General features: G+C 42.3%; 1 protein-coding gene across 13 annotated transcripts in view; it reads left to right on the top strand.

Annotated features, from left to right (window-relative positions):
• The window catches only part of LOC144730006 (E3 ubiquitin-protein ligase rnf213-alpha-like), a 141623-nt gene that overhangs the window by 64955 nt on the left and 58184 nt on the right, over positions 1-18484 (top strand). For all 13 annotated transcript variants that reach the window (XM_078610562.1, XM_078610542.1, XM_078610496.1 and 10 more), the window contains 8 exons: positions 4316-4481; positions 4833-5050; positions 6716-6856; positions 7581-7778; positions 9018-10530; positions 10764-10957; positions 11460-11609; positions 14567-18262. In XM_078610562.1, the coding sequence (XP_078466688.1) occupies positions 4316-4481; positions 4833-5050; positions 6716-6856; positions 7581-7778; positions 9018-10530; positions 10764-10957; positions 11460-11609; positions 14567-18262 (6276 nt within the window). The remainder of the gene's footprint in view (positions 1-4315; positions 4482-4832; positions 5051-6715; positions 6857-7580; positions 7779-9017; positions 10531-10763; positions 10958-11459; positions 11610-14566; positions 18263-18484) is intronic.

Raw genomic sequence — 18484 nt, 5'->3', positions numbered from 1 at the left:
CCACCCATACGGATGCTTACCTAAAACCGGATTCCCACCACCATCCATCCCAGAAGAATTCCGTCATCAAGACTCTATACCATAGAGCCCAATGCATCTCCGACCAGGAACACATTGCCAGTGAACTCAAACACGTATGCCAAGCTCTTAGGGCTAATTGTTACTCCGCCTACACAATCCGCAAAGCCATCATTCCAACCATCAAGAAGGATCCTGTTGAGGAGCCTTTCAAAACCATCACCTTACCCTACTTTGCTGGGGTCACAAAAAAGATCTCCAAAATCCTGATAAACACAAGATCCAGGTCCGAATCAACACAGTACATAAAATCCGTGATCTGGGCCCGTCTGTAAAAGATGTGGTTCCAGACATACAGTACCCTGGCGTCTACAAACTAAGTTGCCTCTGTGGTAGCAGTAACATTGGAGAAACTAAACGACATGTCTCGGACCGCATCCGTGAACATAAAGCAGACTTGAAACACGGTAGGACAAACACCTCAGTCGTGGCAGATCACTGTTACAATTCAGTGGGCTCACATGATATTGACTTCTCCAAGACAGAGGTTCTCTGCAAGCCATCTGGCTACCATGAGAGATTCGTTCAAGAGGCGATCCACATAAACAAACACAGAGACCGTTTCAACCGAGAAGATGGATTCTGGCTCAGCAATCATTGGAAGGACGTAATAAACCATTTCGGATCTTAACTGAGTGTGTTCACGTTTACGGTGACTTTCAGACCGCAGTCCACTCATTGGCATTGACTATATATCTTGTATTCTCCGCAGGGAATGGATTCTTTGCTCCGCTGCAAGTCTCCTACCACCACTCTCCCATTGACATTTCGTTGCTTCCTCATACTACCTTTCACGTGATGGTCAATGGTATATTGTATAGCAGATTGTATAATAATAAATAGTATAAAAGTGTAATGTTTAATACAATGTATAAGGTACATCTTCTTGGTTCTTTCGGTAAAGTCACGTAGAAGGGAAGTAATAAAATAATAAAAATTAAATATATTAAAATAAACTAATTCTCACGACGTTTCGGCTACAACGCAATCAGCCGTCTTCAGGTGAAGAATGAGACAATGCCAAGTTAGGAGCTTATATATAAGCTGAGTTGGAGGTGGGAGAAGAGCGCCTTAACAAAAAGGAATGTGCATATCAAGAGGAATTAAGCATATTCAAGGGAAATGCGTAGGAGGTGGGCGGGGGCGGTTTCAAATTCATATTATACCCATGCATTATGCAGGATCAACAGCACCAAGGGAGGGTGCAGGGAGTAGCATTAACAAAGGAAAGGAATGTTAATAGTATGTAGCTGCAGTTACTAAACAACCACGTAGAAAACTAAAGTATAAACTACATAAAAAACTAAGGTATAAACTGCATAGCATCATCAGTATACTTACTATACTCTACAATAAGCTGAGTTACTAACAGCAAGTAATACATTACAATTCTACATCGTAAAAATTATATAATATGCTTCCATCTAAACTTTATTCTCTTACATCACACGAGCATACACCGTACTATATACTGCCATAGACAAACCCAACATTAAATTATATATTGTATTGCTATAAACCTTATACATTTTAATATAACACTATGTATTATTCTACCCACCCTAATGTGTATCACACTGCTATATGTTTACTATACAATTACGATACTATATATTACTTTGTACATTGTATTAAGCATATAAATACTATACTATTTGTTATTATACACTGTACCATTGACCCCACGACTCACCCATTGACACGGAGACCCGTGTGATGTAAGAGAATAAAGTTTAGCTGGAAGCATATTATATTTTTTGCGACATAGAATTGTAATGTATTACTTACTGTTAGTAGCTCAGCTTATTGGAGAGTATATTTAGTATACTGATGATACTATGCAGTTTATACTTCAGTTGTTTACGTGGTGGTTTAGTTACTGCAGCTACAGACTATTAACATTCCTTCCCTTTATTAATGTTTCCCCCTATCCCCTCCCTTTGATGCTGCTAATCCTGCATAATGCACGGGCAAAACATAACTTTAAACCCCTCGCCAAACCTCCTACGCACTTCACAAGTAGTACTAATCGCATATCTGCATTTTCCATTAATATGATAAAATTTCTATTGATATGCAAATTATTTTGTCAAGGCGCTCTTCCTCCTCCCTCCCAGCTTAAATATACGCTCCAAGCCTGGGGTGTGTCATTCAGACTCTGTCGTCTCGACAGACTTGTTCTTCACCTGAGGACGGCTGCTTGCGTTGTGGCCGAAACGTCGTGATAATTATTTTATAATGTTTAATTTTATTATTTTATTATTTCCATTCTACGTGACTTTACCGAAAGAACCAAGAAGATGAATCTATGTGTACCTGATTTTATACTTATGTAGTGTCAGTTATTCGGAGACGAGGTTTGTAGGAGGCACCTTCTTTTATTTAGAACATTCACAGTCTCGCCTGCACACTCTCTACAGTCGCTTAGCCTCGCCTATACACAACACTAGCCGTCTAACACTGACGGCGCTGATTGAGACAGCCAACAACTATCTGGCAGCGCAATATCAAGCGAAGACGGCAGCGACGACGACGATGAGACGAAAGCAATGACGAGACGAATCCAATCCCAGAACCGGCAGCCTCGAGCTCCCGCTCTCTGCTCTTTTTATCTTACCAGCGCGGCCTGGCTCCGCCCTGCCCACGTCTCCCTTCTCGAACCCACTAGCAGGTTCCAGGGGCTTCCAGATGGGGTCCTCCGTGACCCTTGCCCCAGTTCCTCCACCCTGCCAACACACCCATGCACACGCTCACCGGCGTGTGTACTGTCTATCCACCACAGTTGCCGCTGTCCACCAGCTGGCGCTATTACACTACACTTATTTTAACAACCCTTCTTCAAAGCATCATTACTTATCCGAGTTGTCATTCATAAAAACGTATGATGATATTGATTCCATGGTGTAACTGATATCTTACTAATACTACTAATTCTTTCAGTAAAGTCACGTAGATAGGAAACTAAAATAGATCACGACGTTTCGATCGCAACAACAAGCAATCGTCTTCAGGTGAGAGAGAGAAGCATGCCGTCGTGACAAGGCATTATATAGATCTGAGAGGGGAGAGGGAGGGGAGGCCATAACTGGCGAGAGGGTGGGGGTGAAATTCAAAGAGGGCTTAGGTGAGAGAGAGAAAAGGAAAAGGAAGCTCAGATATCAGACTTAACAAATTTTGAAATGTAATGCAACTCAGAGAGTCGGCTAACACAACAGTTAACACTTTACCTGGTTGATCACGTCCTTCCAAAGATTGCAAAAATTTGCATCCATCTTCTCGGTTGAAGTCATATCTGAGTTGTGTGGAAATCCTCCCCTTAGAGGCTGTTCAATCTTGATTTGAAGCTTTCGTGACTGCAGGAATCACACACAAAACCGAGAGACACACACACACACAAAGAGACACACACAGAGAGAGAGACACACACAACAACATCACAGCCAGTTATAGTCTGCTACAAAAAACGAGAGCCACCGCCACATCGAGAGAAAGGGGCAACGTTGGCTTTGTTAGTGAGACATTTAGCCCGTTAATATAAAGACATTTAACTTGGTAATGTGAATTGGTAATGTAACTCAGAGAGTCAGAAATAACTGCTGACAATGGCAGGTAGGAAGGAAACATCAACAACCAGTTAAGTAAGGCTTTACCTGGTTCATAACGTCCTTCCACAATGATTGCTCAATTTGTACCCATCTTCTCGGTTTAAGTGTGTCTGTGTTTATATATCTGGATGGCTTCATAAACAAATCTTTGATGGTAGCCCGAAGATTTGCAGAGTACCTTGGTCCCGGAAAAAACAATGTCGCGTGAGCCCACAGTGTTCTAGCAGTGAACAGCTATGGCAGAGGTATTGGTTCTGCCGTGTTTCAAATCTGCCTTGTGTTCGTGAACATGGTCCGAGCCATGTCGTTTCGTTTTCCCAATGTAACTGCTACTGCAGACACAACTTAGTTTGTAGACACCGGGGTATTGCATGTCAGAAAATATATGCTATCATGGTCTGCATACAATGATTGATCGTCGTTAAATTGAGAAAGGGACTTTTGCTATCTATTTCTATTATTATCTTAAGATAAGAGAGATTTCCACATATGCTTTGCACATAACTGCATTACTTTACATAGAGTAAACTAAAAGTATATTTTGGCTAGATTTTGGGAAATTTTAAGCAATGTATAGTTTTTTCTGATGTCTATCAATGTATGGTATGTTCACAAACTATAATGTCTTGCAGGATCAGGAAACATTCAGAAAAAATCCTCTCAAATCCATAAATGAAGATCTTGTTAAAACAAAAGACATTCTAAAAGGACTCAATAATAATTTACAGCAAAGTTCGGATGCTTTCTGCAAATGCAGTGAAAAACTATTTATCGCATGGATTAAAGAGACTGTAAAGAGTAAGTTTAGGACACAATGAACAATCCTTGAATAGACTAAGAGGCACCAATTTTGGGGAACAAATATATATTTTATACTCGTATAGAAAATACACTTTTGAGCTGCATTGAAATCTACAGGTTTTTGTCTTGTGACCCCCAATTCATTGACCCCTAAATGTTGTGCCTTTGCATATTCGTTTCTGTTCTATAGTAAATTTTAGAGAATTATATTGTGGCCACATTAACATCTGGACCACCCTCAAATAGGAATAAAGCCAATGCATAAATTCCCCAAAAAAACAACGTTTTCCTTTTGTAAGTGTGCAGATGGTATTTGCTGAACATTTATTCTAAATATTAACGTTGCAGATGTTAAGGAATTGAAAGTCTTTGTTGACTTGGCTTCCATTTCGGCTGGTGAAAATGACATGGACATTGACAAGGTGAAGATCTTCCACGATGCCGTGCTGGGTTATGCACCCTTGCTGTACGAACTTGAGGCAGATGTGGGCATTGATGAGCTCCTGCAGGCCCTCCAGCAGCTGCAGGCCACAATGGATACCGATTGCAATATTCCCCGAAAGCTGGTGAGTCTAAACTTTCTTTATAAGTTACGTGATTTTTAAACCCCACAATCTCTGTATTTATCTTGTGTTACAATGCTAACAGATGAGATGCAGGGTACTGTACTTCAATATATTTTTATCAGCCCTTCCTTATAGCACTGTGCCCGGCGTTTAATCAAACCTCAAACGAGGAAGAAACGTTGCGTATGCATGGTTTTGTTAGTGATTTCCAACATGACTTTATCTTGGAATTATTGTATTGTTATTAAGGTGTATTACTTTCTGCGCTATGGTTCATAAACAGCCATGCATAAAATATATAGAACAAACATTGAAAAGTATCCAAGGAAGCATGAGGAGATGTTCTCTTGGAATTGTATTGAGAAACAGTAAGACGTGGATTAGAGAATATACTCAGGTTAGTGACATTCAAAACTGTTCATCAAAGTGAGTGGGGCTTGGGCTTGACGGATCACAACAAGGGATGATGGCCGGTGGTTAAGAAGGACCGAGTGGCAGCCAAGGCAGGCAATGTCCCTGAGAGGACATCCTCCGAAGAGATGGATCGATTTAATTAGCTTGTATCCAGGTGCTTGGTGGATTTTTTCATAGCAGTCTGTGGGGGGTGGTGGAGGCCTGAGGTGGCATTTATACAGCAGTGGATTGATCAAGGTTGATAATGATAAATAATGTTTCATCAGGTGACGTCACATGGCACATGACGTCACACGGCATGCAGGTGTCTCCAAGTGGGGAGCGGGAAACAGAAACAGGCAAATGTTGGCCATCACGGGATTGGCTCAAATGTAAAAATATCATAGATATTCCTCCTATTTATCTGTAATGCACACATCCCACTGATTAACAGCTTTGTGCAATGCATCTGCATTTTAGCTGTAACTATTATTACCCTTGTTTTCCCAAGAAAGCCTCACTGAGCCTCATGACCTTTTCAGGAGGGTCCCTCCAAGTTTTTGCAGTAGGGGGTGATGGTTTCTGCGTGTAATCCCAACTGAATAGCAGAAAATTTGGACCATGGCACTAGCACACAATGGCCTCCTCGTTTTGACTGACATCAGGGAATCTTTCATGTCTGCGGTGAAGCAGCCGGTGAATATGTTAAGGTTAATACACCTGCAATAATAACCAGGAAAGCCTGCCGGATTCTTACCATGAAGCTCTGCAACAAGTGGATGAGCACGAACGTGGTACTGCTAGGCCATGTCCCTACCCCTAATGTCAGTACTACATTTGGAACTTACGTTTATTTTTAAACCCACCGTTTAGAAAAAAGTTTAATATGTGAAAGAACACTTGTAAAATGATAAGTGCTTTTTAACGGTGTTCTTCCTGAGAGGTTTTTCGGTTAGATCAATTCGAGCACGACGTTTCGCCAGCATGATCATGCGATAACTGTCGCCTGATGATGCTAGTTGTAATTCCTGGCGAAACGTCGTACTCCAATTGTACATTTTGTGGGTTTACTCTCCAACACATTGGTGTGCTGTACTAGTAATGAATTGGCATATTTTGTTTCCGTGACAAACCTGACTAATTGGCTGTGTTGGGTGGTGATGGCTTTAACGACACATTTATATTTACGCAATCTCACCCAAACACCTCTATTAGGGATAATTTTGGTCGCGAAAGCCTGCGTGTTAAACTGGTGTTCTTACTGCTTTACAGATTGATTCTTGTGCAAATAAAGAGTGGCTGCAAGCTGTCCATGAGGCCCATGGTTCAGTGGAGAGGTCATCCTTTGTGCAGGCGAAAACCATCAACCAGAAGGGCATCTTTCACATTGAACATTGTTCTGAGCAGGGGAAGGTATCCTATGCATTTCATAAACCTCATTTTCATCTTCATGGGTGCAGTGGGAAATGCTCTCACAATGTTAAACATTAATAATGTGTTAAGGAACTAAATACACAGATATTATCCCTCTCAATGCTGCTGAACTGAGCCATTTGTAAAATAGCACCATTGCCTCTAAGTATCTGCCAGTTCAACACTGGTTTAAACAAGGCTGACTGCTGATGAGATTTCGTACAAAAAACTGGCCCAGAGTTTGTTTTTGTTGAACCAATGCTGCTGAAATTGGGATGTGCTAAACAAATACTTAGAATGTTTTATGTAAAGGACAGATATGTAAAGGAGACGTTCTCCTTATTTATTTTGTTTCTGATGTTTTTCACATTTATCCTAATAGTTATATTTGTTTCACGGTCAAAACATAAGAATTAAATAACAATTGTGTCACGTCTAGGTAGAAAGTTTGAAGATTACATGACAAAAACATATTTCGTGGAAAAGTTACATTTAAGTTACAACTTGTGTAAATACGTTTCATGTTAATAATGTACTGAAAGTTTAATTATATTGAACTTATCGCTGTGTGTCATCGTATACCATTGGATATCATGGGAATTTTGCTGAGTAGCTGAACTCTAATCCAACATTTTGTTGATTCTAGGAGTGCGAAACAATAGACGCTTCAAATTGTTCATTATCGTAACGTTTTCCCGTGAACATGCATTATATTTCCCCACAGCTTACACTGAAGTCCATAGTCAGGCTGAAATGTGTCCAGGACAACGAATGCAACCATGATGGGAAAGGCAGTGATAGGGAACAGGATGAGGTGATGAGGACGTACAGCCTCGAGAATTTGGAGGAACTTCAGAACAAGCTGATGCTCATTGCTGGCAAGGCAGAGCAAGGCAAGGAGGAGGTGGACCGCTTCCTCGAGGTAAAGATCCCGTGCTCAGCGAAGCATTCATTCTGTGTCCCACGGTTATTTTTAACAACGAACCATGCTGAAGCATGCCAAGTCCTCGATTAACTCGTGTTCACCAAATGCTTTTTTGCAATAACGCGGTTCCTCCATTAGGAAACATTTTTCGCACAACGCGGAACGCGCTCCGTTATAATACAGAACGTGCACCGTTATGGATGCGGTTTCTGATTGGTGGACGACAATCTTTCTTAAACTGCGTGGCTGAGTGGTATGATACGGTATGCGGAATTATACAGTAATACAGCGGCGTGCCCTCAGTTATTAATCCTGCGATCTCACTGCATGTGCATGGTACATCATATCTCGCCAAACTTTGTCATTACATTCTTTATGGGGAAATTGTTTTCGCTAAATGCATTTTTCACTTAACGCGGGACTTTTCAGGAACCGCATCTACGCATGAGGACTTACTGTAATAATTTTACATAACTTTTATTGTCGTTTGCCCCTTTTCACATAATTTTTTAATCATCAGCTACATTCTGTTAACTGTTGGATGAAAGCCTTCCCGTGTCATTGGCATCTCTCAATACTGTGATGCCAGAAACCATCTCGCTTCTGCTTATGCGCTGATCTCATCACTCCATCTCTGTGGTGGTCATCTTCTCGGGAGTGTTCCTTCCTTGGGTTGCCAATCCTCAATTAGTCTTGTCCATCAGCTATAATCCCTTATCATGATGTGTCCTGCTCAAGCCCACTTACTTTTCTTAGCAGTTAACAAGATGTGTACAATTTGTGTTTGCTCTCATATCCATGGGTTGCTCTGTCTCTCAGTGTTATTCCCAGCGTGCATTTCCCCGTGATTCTTTATTTACTTTTAAGATTCTTTGCATATTTTTGCGAGTTTCTGAACCATGTCATGACAGGTAATATGCATCGGTTGAAAAATGTATTATTTAGGCACAATGGTATTTTGCATTTCATTATAAAATTACATTTTCCAAAAGCACTCCACCCTGCTCTTGCTCTTTATTTCATAATTCTGATCCTGGTCTGCCTTCACCAAATTGGGAGCAAGTGGAGGGATTTTAGTATTGGGGGAATGTGGTCAAATTTAAGGGTTCAGGTGAAAATGCATTTAGGCTTAATGCTAAATAAGTACAAAATTATTAAACAGTCTTATGCAGATTTTACGGAATTCTTAACTGCAAATTTTCCTCCTGAACTTTTCATTCTGTTTTTTGTCTGCAGTTGTTTGATGGCGTCACTCGTCTGGGCAAGGCATACATTCAACTGTACAATGCTGGAAATGTGTTGTTTAGAGGTTGGAATGCCCTGGTATATTGCGATCAAAATCGGAAAGTTAGTGTGGACGTGGATTTCCCAGCACTGGGTCTAAATGTGCAAGGATTCCGTCCGGTGATTGGTGAGCTGAAGGAGCTATGTAGGGGCATGGAGGGCTGTCTGGATCAGTGGCAGCAGTATACAAACCAGAAGAGGACAGAGTTCAGCCACCTAAACTGGTACACTTCAGAGCAACTGGTTTCACTGTGCTCCAAGCTAGCTGATTTACTCAAGACACAGCAGTCGGACCCACAAAGTCTCACCATGCTCTCCTTCATCAAGTCAGAGTGCACGGGTGACCATGTAACTCTTGCATTAAAGAGAGCGATTGATTTAATCCGCAAGAAAGAAAGTGAACCAACAGAGAAAACTCTCACCCAGCCACCATCAGAAGAAGTCATTGAGGAAAACACCCGAAAGGAGGAAGACATGAAGGATAAAGCTGAACAGATTAAACAGTTATTGAACAATCTCACAGAGCAAGGGATACCTGAGAAACATGCAAAAGCAGCGATCCAGCATTGTGGAGCAGTAGATGAGACTGTCCTGCTTGGTTTCGTATTTGCCAATTCGATGGATGATAATTCTACTGTCAACAGACTCTGTCAGGAATTTGATGATACTTGGCATAATCCACAGCTGCACCACACATCACTAAACGATGTTCCCCACCCATCATTTTATGATGTGGATGTGAAGTTCTCAACATTGAAGCGCAAAACCCAAGAGGAGTTTGAGCAAATGCTTGACTGGAAATCTGTGGGATGTGAGCAGAAAGTAAAACTTATTTGGAATATCTATGAAAAAAACCTGTCTAACTTGATATGTGAAGAGTATTTGAGTTTAGATATTTTAGGGACAGCACTTGACTTTCTCATGGAAATGGAAACAACGAGGATCCAAAGGGAAATTCCACAAGGATTCCTGATAGGAAAACCAAACCTCATTGTTTGCCCAGAAGCTGAGATATACACTCACATTCTTCACTTCTACATTGTTTCCAAGAATCAGCCACTTCCAAGTTATGATGAAGTCCTAATCTGCTCACCAGAAACAATGGCGGAGGAATGCGAGATATTCTTGAGGAGAGTAATGACAAAGGACGTACACAATAGCAAGATATATTGCCTAGCAAATGCAGACCAGCTCACCTATGAGGTTGCTGCCAAGTTCCTGACGTGCTTCAATAGTTTGGAAAACACGGCCGACTACAAGTTGGCTATATTTTGTAGCTCTGAGCGAGAACACAGCCACCTTCCCACAACTTTTGACAGCTTCAGGATCAGCACCACTCTGTCATTCACAGACAGCGATTTCAAAGCTTATCTTAAGTCTCATTGTATTGTTCCACAAGGAACGGCTAGTGTTTTTCCAGATAGGCGCAACATCAGCCTGGTGTCATCCAAGCGTGCTGGAGTAGGTAAGGCTTTAAATGATCTGAGCTCACACTATTATATTTTACAACCAAAGCGCTCAGCTTTACGCATTACCATCTATAAAACCGGGCAAATTAATCAAAGGGTTGCCCAAATCTCAGCCATTACTAAATGGTTGAACTGGTCAGAAATAAAGTAATCAACAAGGTTCGTAATGGTTGCAATCAGCTTTAATTGCATCTGCTAATTTTAAGTGTTGCTTGTGTTTCGTTTACAGGGAAGTCATTATTTGTGCAAAAATTGGTAAAACATTCTGAGGACTTGCTAAACAACCCAAACATGGATTATGTAACTGTACGACTCATGGACTCCAAGATTGATGAGACATTTCTTGTGGAGACATTTTTGACACGCCAGGACAATCCGTCAGACTGTACTCCCCGTGTTTTCCACGTCGATGTCACACCAGGGGTGAGGAATCCAAACACCATTTGGGCCACATGTGTCTCCATATCCACGTTTGTGTTTTGTTACTGTGTTCACATTCCGATTTTGCAGACATGGAAATTATCTCTGCTAGCCATACACCTCATGTTGCTGCACATTCAGTAGTGCGTTCAAGGGACTGTTAAAGTAAAAAAGCCACATTGATAGAAATTGTATAATACAGAAGTCGGTGTAAATATGACATGAATCTTGACTTAAAGCTTTCATGACTGCAGGAATTAATATTCTTTGGGTCTTTCGGTAAAGCCACGTAGATGTGGCTTTACCAAAAGACCCAAAGAATATGACATGAATGTTAAAGACATAGGAATAAAATGTGTTACATTATTTTCTATACTTGCGGTGGATGTTGATGTGAATTTTCAGTTTGAATTACCAGAGGGATGAACATAGTTGCTGAGTTTTGCATCAGATCAATGTGAACACAGCATCGATGCTGACCCAATACGCCCCCTCTTCTCAACAGGTGAAGAAGGGGTTTGACACGCTGTTAATGCGTCTCTTCGTTTTGGGACATCTGCAATCTATGGATGGCCGAGTGTGGAGATGCAAGAAGTCTGATGTCTACGTTGTAGAGTACCTGGACTGGCATCCAACCAAAGAATTGGTAGACCAGGTGGGTTTAATAAAAATTATACCATGAGGGATGCTCTTTGCTGTTACAATAACAGATCTAGCTGATCTCCTTTTCTTTACTTCACTCCCACTGGAAACATCTCTCTCACCTGCTGTGCATCTCTATTGGCAATGTTTCTCTACTTGTTCTATTTCTGTGCTATCAAACACAATCCAGCCAGCAGCACCCCCTGAAACACTTAACACAGAGGGAATCACACAGCTACCGTAGTAGACATTTGAATCATTTAACAGTTGCGCCCGTGCTCTATTTAGTGGGAATTGTTTTTACTATAAATTACATAAATTCAATCATTACACTGCTAGTCAACCAACAATGAGAACCGTGTGTGTTGTAATATTTTTATTGCAAATAATAACAAAAATAATGTTTTAAATGTATGGCGTTTTCGCATTTTCTTTCTCATTTTAGTCAAACTCTCTCAATATTTCTCTTTTTTAAAAATCCAATTCAAGAAGGTTTGATTCACATGTTGTACATAGCAATGGCCAACTTCAAAAGGTGTTCCTGTCGATACACAGAGACTCTTAGCACCCTCTGCTGCTTCACTGGTGGAATCAGAGGTTCTTGGGCTGAGGGTTTGTTTGTGTGCGACAGGCAGGAGGGTATGTCTTTGACCATACGTCGCCATGCTGTTCAGTGCGGGTTGCCAAAGATGTAAAGCTGAAGAGGGAATGCACCACAGCCACACAAGCCATTCCTCACATGCAGTTCACAGTTCTGTACAATAATACTTACTACAATACTATAATAATAATAAAAGACTACTGCAATCGCACATGCAATCACTGTGCCATAAATACAACTAACACTGAAGAGACACTTCCATACTAGATGAACAATGTAACTGCACAAAGTACAAATACAGGTAATATACTCCAATCACAACCAATATAAATACTATGACAATTAACTATAACTCGTATAAAAAATACTACTATGTATAAACATATAATGACAATTTACTACAGCTGCATTGCAACCACAACTTTCCACAGCAACAACCACAATTACCACACCGATAACCCACCACAACTACGATTCCCACAACAATCAATCACCACTGAAAGAAAAAAAAAAACGATTGATAATTTACTGCAAACTCTCTGGTTCTTTCGGTAAAGTCACGTAGATAGAAAACATAATAAAATAAACACGACGTTGCGGTTGCAAACCAAGCGTCCGTCATGAAGTGAGAAAATGATCTGCTGTTGTGGCTTTATATAGGCACAGGAGGGGGGGGGGGAAGGGGGGGGGGAGTTTTGTAGAGTCGTGGCTGCAGGAGTTCACGGGGGGAGAGGGGGGAGGGTTTGTTCGTTGGTAAGGCACTGCTGTACCAACACTTCACCTGAAATGGTACTTTCTACAAACAATGGGCTCTTCCCTATCACCAGTGGTCGCGAATATTTTCATGGAGAAATTTGTGACAGATGCCATCCAGACATCCACCCGACGTCCTTCCTTGTGGAAGAGATACGTAGATGACACGTTCGTGATCTGGCCACATGGCCTGACGGCACTATAACAATTTCTCAACCACATCAGTTCCATACACCCATCTATCAAATTCACCATGAAAGTGAAAAATTATGGTAAGTTACCATTCCTGGATGTTTTGATCGAGAAGAGACCTGATGGCTCGTTGGGACACTCTGTCTATAGGAAAGCCACCCACACGGATTCCTATCCAGAGCCTGACTCCCACCACCATCCATCCCAGAAGAATTTCCTAATCAAAACACTACACAATAGGGGTTCGTTGCATCTCCGACCAGCACCACCTAGCCAGTGAGCTTGAGCACGTACGCCAGGCTTTCAGGAGGAATGGATATTCTGACCGCACAATCCGCAAAGCTGCATCCCCAACCATAGGTAGAGAACCATCTGAGGAGCTAATTAAAACCATCACCTTACCATACATAGCAGGGGTTACCAAAAGGATTTCCAAAATCTTGAACAAACACAAGATCTAAGTTCGGTTCAATTACAGTACACAAAATCCGTGATTTGATCCCATCGGTGAATGATGCGATTCTGGACATGCAATGTCCTGGTATCTATAAGCCGAGTTGTGTCTGCGGCAGCAGTTACATTGGTGAAACCAAGCGACATGTCTCAGACCGGGTTCGCGAATACAAAGCGGATTTTAACACGATAGAACCAACACCTCGGCGGTGGCGGATCATTGTTTCAACGCTGTGGGCACACATGACATTGTTTTCTCCAAGACCAAGGTGCTTTGAAAACCCTCAGGCTACCATCAGATATTTGTTCATGAAGCCATCCAGATATACAAACACAGACAAAACTTTAATCAAGAAGATGGATTCAGATTGAGCAATCATTGGAAGAACGTGATAAACCACAAAGTTTTAACTGCTGTGATTTTCACTCACCCACCCATGCCGTTTTAGTTTTTTTTTTTCGGTTACGAATTCAAGCTCATTGACATAATTTCTCCAGCTCCACTCGACCCTGCATGCCACAAACCCTTTCCCCGTGAACTCCTGCAGCTACGACTCTACAAAACTCCCCTCCCCTTCCCCCCCTCCCGTGCCTATATAAAGCCACAACAGCAGATCATTTTCTCACCTGATGACGGACGCTTGGGTTGCGACCGAAACGTCGTGTTTCGTTTATAATTTTTTCTACCTACGTGACTTTACTGAAATAACCAGAGAATATGTATTCCTGCAGTCAGAAAAGCTTCAAATCAAAACTAAATTTACTGCAACAACAATTCTACTACCACCATAGCTATTGTATGTTATTGCTAGTAAACTGGATAAAAAAACAAAAAGTAGCTTTTAAAATGGAGGTGATATTCATAACAATGCTTGTGAAAAATGTTAATTCAGGTGGTAATTTAGTTATAAGGCAGGAAGGAGGTGTTGTATTGTCATTAAAAAAAATACCATGTATGTCTCTCTTTGCAGAGGAAGCAGAGAGGCCCTATCCTACTGACCCACGTTTTACCAACTGTGACCTGCATCTCTCCCCTGGAGGTGCTGCAGCTATACAGAGAAAAAACTCCAGAGAGGTTTGATCTTCCGTTGATGGACAAAGATTTGTTTGAACACGAGGTTTACCAACGGCCGTTGCAATACCTCAGGAGATTTACAGACGGAGCAAATCTTGACGCTTTTCAATTTGATTTGGGGAGAGTGGAAGAAACCCCCATGCAATGTCTTGAAATTCTGCTGCACTACTGTGGTGTGTCAGACCCATCATGGGCTGAGCTTCAAAACTTTGCCCGCTTTCTAAACGTGCAGTTGCAAGACAGCGAGACGTCTGTGTACTGCAATGCAAACATCGTAGGAGACACCCTAGTTGGCTTCAAACATTTCATTGTGAAATTTATGACAATCATGGCGAAAGACTTTGCCACACCATCTTTGGAACTGTCAGATGAAAGTGCTCGGTTACATAATAACCGCATGGAGGATGTGTTAGAAACACTCGAAACGTACAGCATCCGGAAACGATGGGAAAGCCAACCCCATCCTTACGTCTTTTTCAATGCTGATCATACATCCATGACGTTCTTAGGTTTTCACATCAATGCAACATGTGATGCTGTGGACCCAAGTACATATAATGTGTTGCTGAAAGCTGTTATGACTAAACAGCTTCATGTTGGCCTCAAACTCCAAAGAGTGCCATTCAACATTAATTTTGACAATTTGCCCAGACTGGAGAAGCTAGTAAGGCTCTGCCGGGTATTTGGAATTGAATATCCAGAGGACCCTGATGAAAACTATGAGTTGACTACCGACAACGTCATGAAGATGTTAGCCATTCACATGCGGTTCCGAAGTGGGATCCCCGTGATCATCATGGGGGAGACTGGTTGTGGAAAAACAAAGCTCATCCGCTACATGTGTGACCTGCAGAAGTCGGGCCGAGAAGCTGAGAATATGATATTGGTGAAAGTGCACGGTGGTGTGACACCCCACTTCATCTATAAAAAGATACAGGATGCTGAAGAACTTGCCATACAGAATGAAGAATTTGACATGGACACTGTCCTCTTTTTTGACGAGGCCAATACCACAGAGGCCATTTACGCAATCAAGGAGGCTTTGTGCGATTCGACAGTGGAAGGCCGGGCCATACGCACGCAGAGACTCAAGATCATTGCCGCGTGTAACCCTTACAGGAAGCACACAGATCAAATGATAGATCGACTGGAGGCTGCTGGGCTCGGTTACAGAATACGAGCAGAGGACACGGAGGAGAGGATGGGGAAAATACCCTTGCGGCAGTTGGTGTACCGGGTGCAGCCCCTGCCCCCCAGCATGCTGCCCTTTGTCTGGGATTTTGGCCAATTGAGCAACCTGGCTGAGCAGCTGTACATAAAGCAGATTGTACTGAGACACTCGCGCACAGGAAATATCCCCACAGAGAGCACTCAACGGATCTCTGCTGTCCTCTCCGCCTCCCAGGAGTACTTGAGGACTTGTGCCGACGAGTGCAGCTTTGTGAGCCTCCGTGATGTGGAGCGCTGCTTGAAGGTGCTGGCTTGGTTCTACGAGCAACGAGACACGCTCTTCCAGCAAATGAAACAAATAAAAAGTGCTAAGGGTGAAGAATTTGTAGAAGAGAGAGTGGAATCAGAGGATGAAGAGGTTGAAGAGGAGGATCAGGCTGAAATTGAGTTGGAAGAAGAACAGGAGGAGGATGAAGAAGAAGAGGAGGAGGAGGAAGAAGAAGAGGAGGAGGAAGAAGAGGAGGAGGAAGAGGAGGAGGAAGCTGATGCTGACTGTCGTGTTGATGATGTCACCAGGGCACTCATCCTCGCGCTTGGTGTCTGTTATCACGCAAGTTTGGAAAAACGTCAAAAATACAGGAAAGCAATTGCACCGTTTTTCAATTGCTCTGCCAAAGAAATCTTGAATGAGATCATACTTTGCCAGAATGTATTTTTGAAAAGTATTGATTTGGAGTCAACAATAGCAAAGAATGCAGCTCTAAAGGAAAATGTGTTCATGATGGTTGTGTGCGTGGAGCAAAGAATTCCCCTCTTTCTTGTTGGCAAGCCTGGGAGCTCCAAGTCCCTCGCAAAAACTATTGTTGCGGATGCCATGCAAGGAAAGTCTGCACGCAGTGACCTCTTCAGAGGATACAAGCAGCTGCATTTGGTTTCCTTTCAGTGTAGCCCCCACTCCTCATCAGAAGGTATCATATCCACATTCAGGCAGTCTGCACACTTCCAACAGAACCAAAATTTCCAAGAGTATGTGTCGGTGGTCGTGCTGGATGAGGTGGGCCTGGCTGAGGACTCGCCACAGATGCCTCTCAAGGCTCTCCATCCGCTGCTCGAAGACGGTTGTGTCGATGAAGAGAAACCAGAGCAGTATAAAAAGGTCGGCTTCATTGGCATCTCCAACTGGGCTCTGGATCCAGCGAAGATGAACAGGGGGATCCTCGTGTTCCGTGGTGTCCCCGATGAGAAAGAGCTCATTAAAAGTGCCCGGGGAATTTGCTCATCTGATCCAGTCATCTCTGATATAATAGAAATTCTCTTTTCAGGATTGGCCAAAGCTTACCTGAGTATTTGCAAGGCACAGGAAAAAGAGTTTTTTGGACTGAGAGACTATTACAGCCTTGTGAAGATGCTTTTTGCGTTTTCCAAAGAATCAAATGAATTTCCATCTCCAGAAGAGTTGCTTGAAGCAATACTCCGTAACTTTGGAGGGCACGCAGATATGGATGCAATTGGGTTCTTCAAAAATCATTTAAATGAGGTGGCGTTCGAATATGATACACCATGCATCAGCTCATTAAAATTTATAAAAGAAAATATTAAAAAGGGTGATGAATGTAAAGAGTCAAGATATTTGCTTCTTCTCACAAGCAACAGTGCAGCTCTGAATATTCTCAACACAATTGGGAATCTAGACATGGAAGACACCATTTACATCTACGGTTCTAGCTTCCCGAAAGATCAGGAGTACACCCAAGTATGTCGCAACATTAACAAAATCAAAGTTTGCATGGAGACAGGCAAGACCGTCATCCTCCTTAATATTCAGAACCTGTATGAGAGCCTTTATGATGCTTTGAATCAGTACTACGTGTACCTCGGGGGAAACCGATATGTTGACCTTGGCTTGGGGTCACACAGGGTGAAGTGCAGGGTGCAGAAAAAATTCCGACTGATTGTCATCGAGGAAAAGGCCGTTGTTTATGAGAAATTTCCAGTTCCTTTGATAAACCGTCTGGAGAAACACTGTCTGGAGATGAACACAATCCTGGAACCTGAGCAGAGAGCTCTCACTAAGCAGTTGCAGGATTGGGCAAGAGACTTCGCCTCTGGCTCGCAGCAGAATTTCAGTGCTGCTGATGTGTTCATCGGGTACCACGAAGATGCATGTGCCTCCATTGTAGTGCAGCAATGCGAACGTCATCGCAGTGACATGGATGAAAGTGAATTCCTATCGTGTGCCAAAGAGGTGCTTTTACAGTGCGCCACACCTGATGCGGTCCTGAGACATACATCAGGAGCGGCCGGAGGAGCAAGGAAGGTCATTGATTTGTACTTTGAGAAACAGAAACACCGCAGCCTGCTGGAGCTGCTTCGCTTCTGCCTACAAGATATGCACATAGCCTCCAATGGAATCCATCTGGAGGTGAGATTCCAGTTACTTCTGCAGAAAATGTAAATTTGGTACTCTATAAAGTTAGATGTAATCACTGTGGTCAGTGAAATAATATTGGCATTCTTCACTGTATTATTCCCACATAAAGTGGTATATTTCACGTAACTCTGTTACTCGCTAGAGTGCCCTTCTCACTAGAGTATGAGTGCCATTTTAGCTGCAACTGGACCTGAAGTTTGTCAGAAAACTAAA

Source organism: Lampetra planeri, chromosome 2, assembly GCF_965212315.1.
Source record: "Lampetra planeri chromosome 2, kcLamPlan1.2.h2, whole genome shotgun sequence".
Classification (NCBI taxonomy): domain Eukaryota; kingdom Metazoa; phylum Chordata; class Hyperoartia; order Petromyzontiformes; family Petromyzontidae; genus Lampetra; species Lampetra planeri.
The sequence above is the reverse complement of the archived record's forward strand: the minus strand, read 5'-3'. Positions and strand labels throughout refer to the sequence as shown.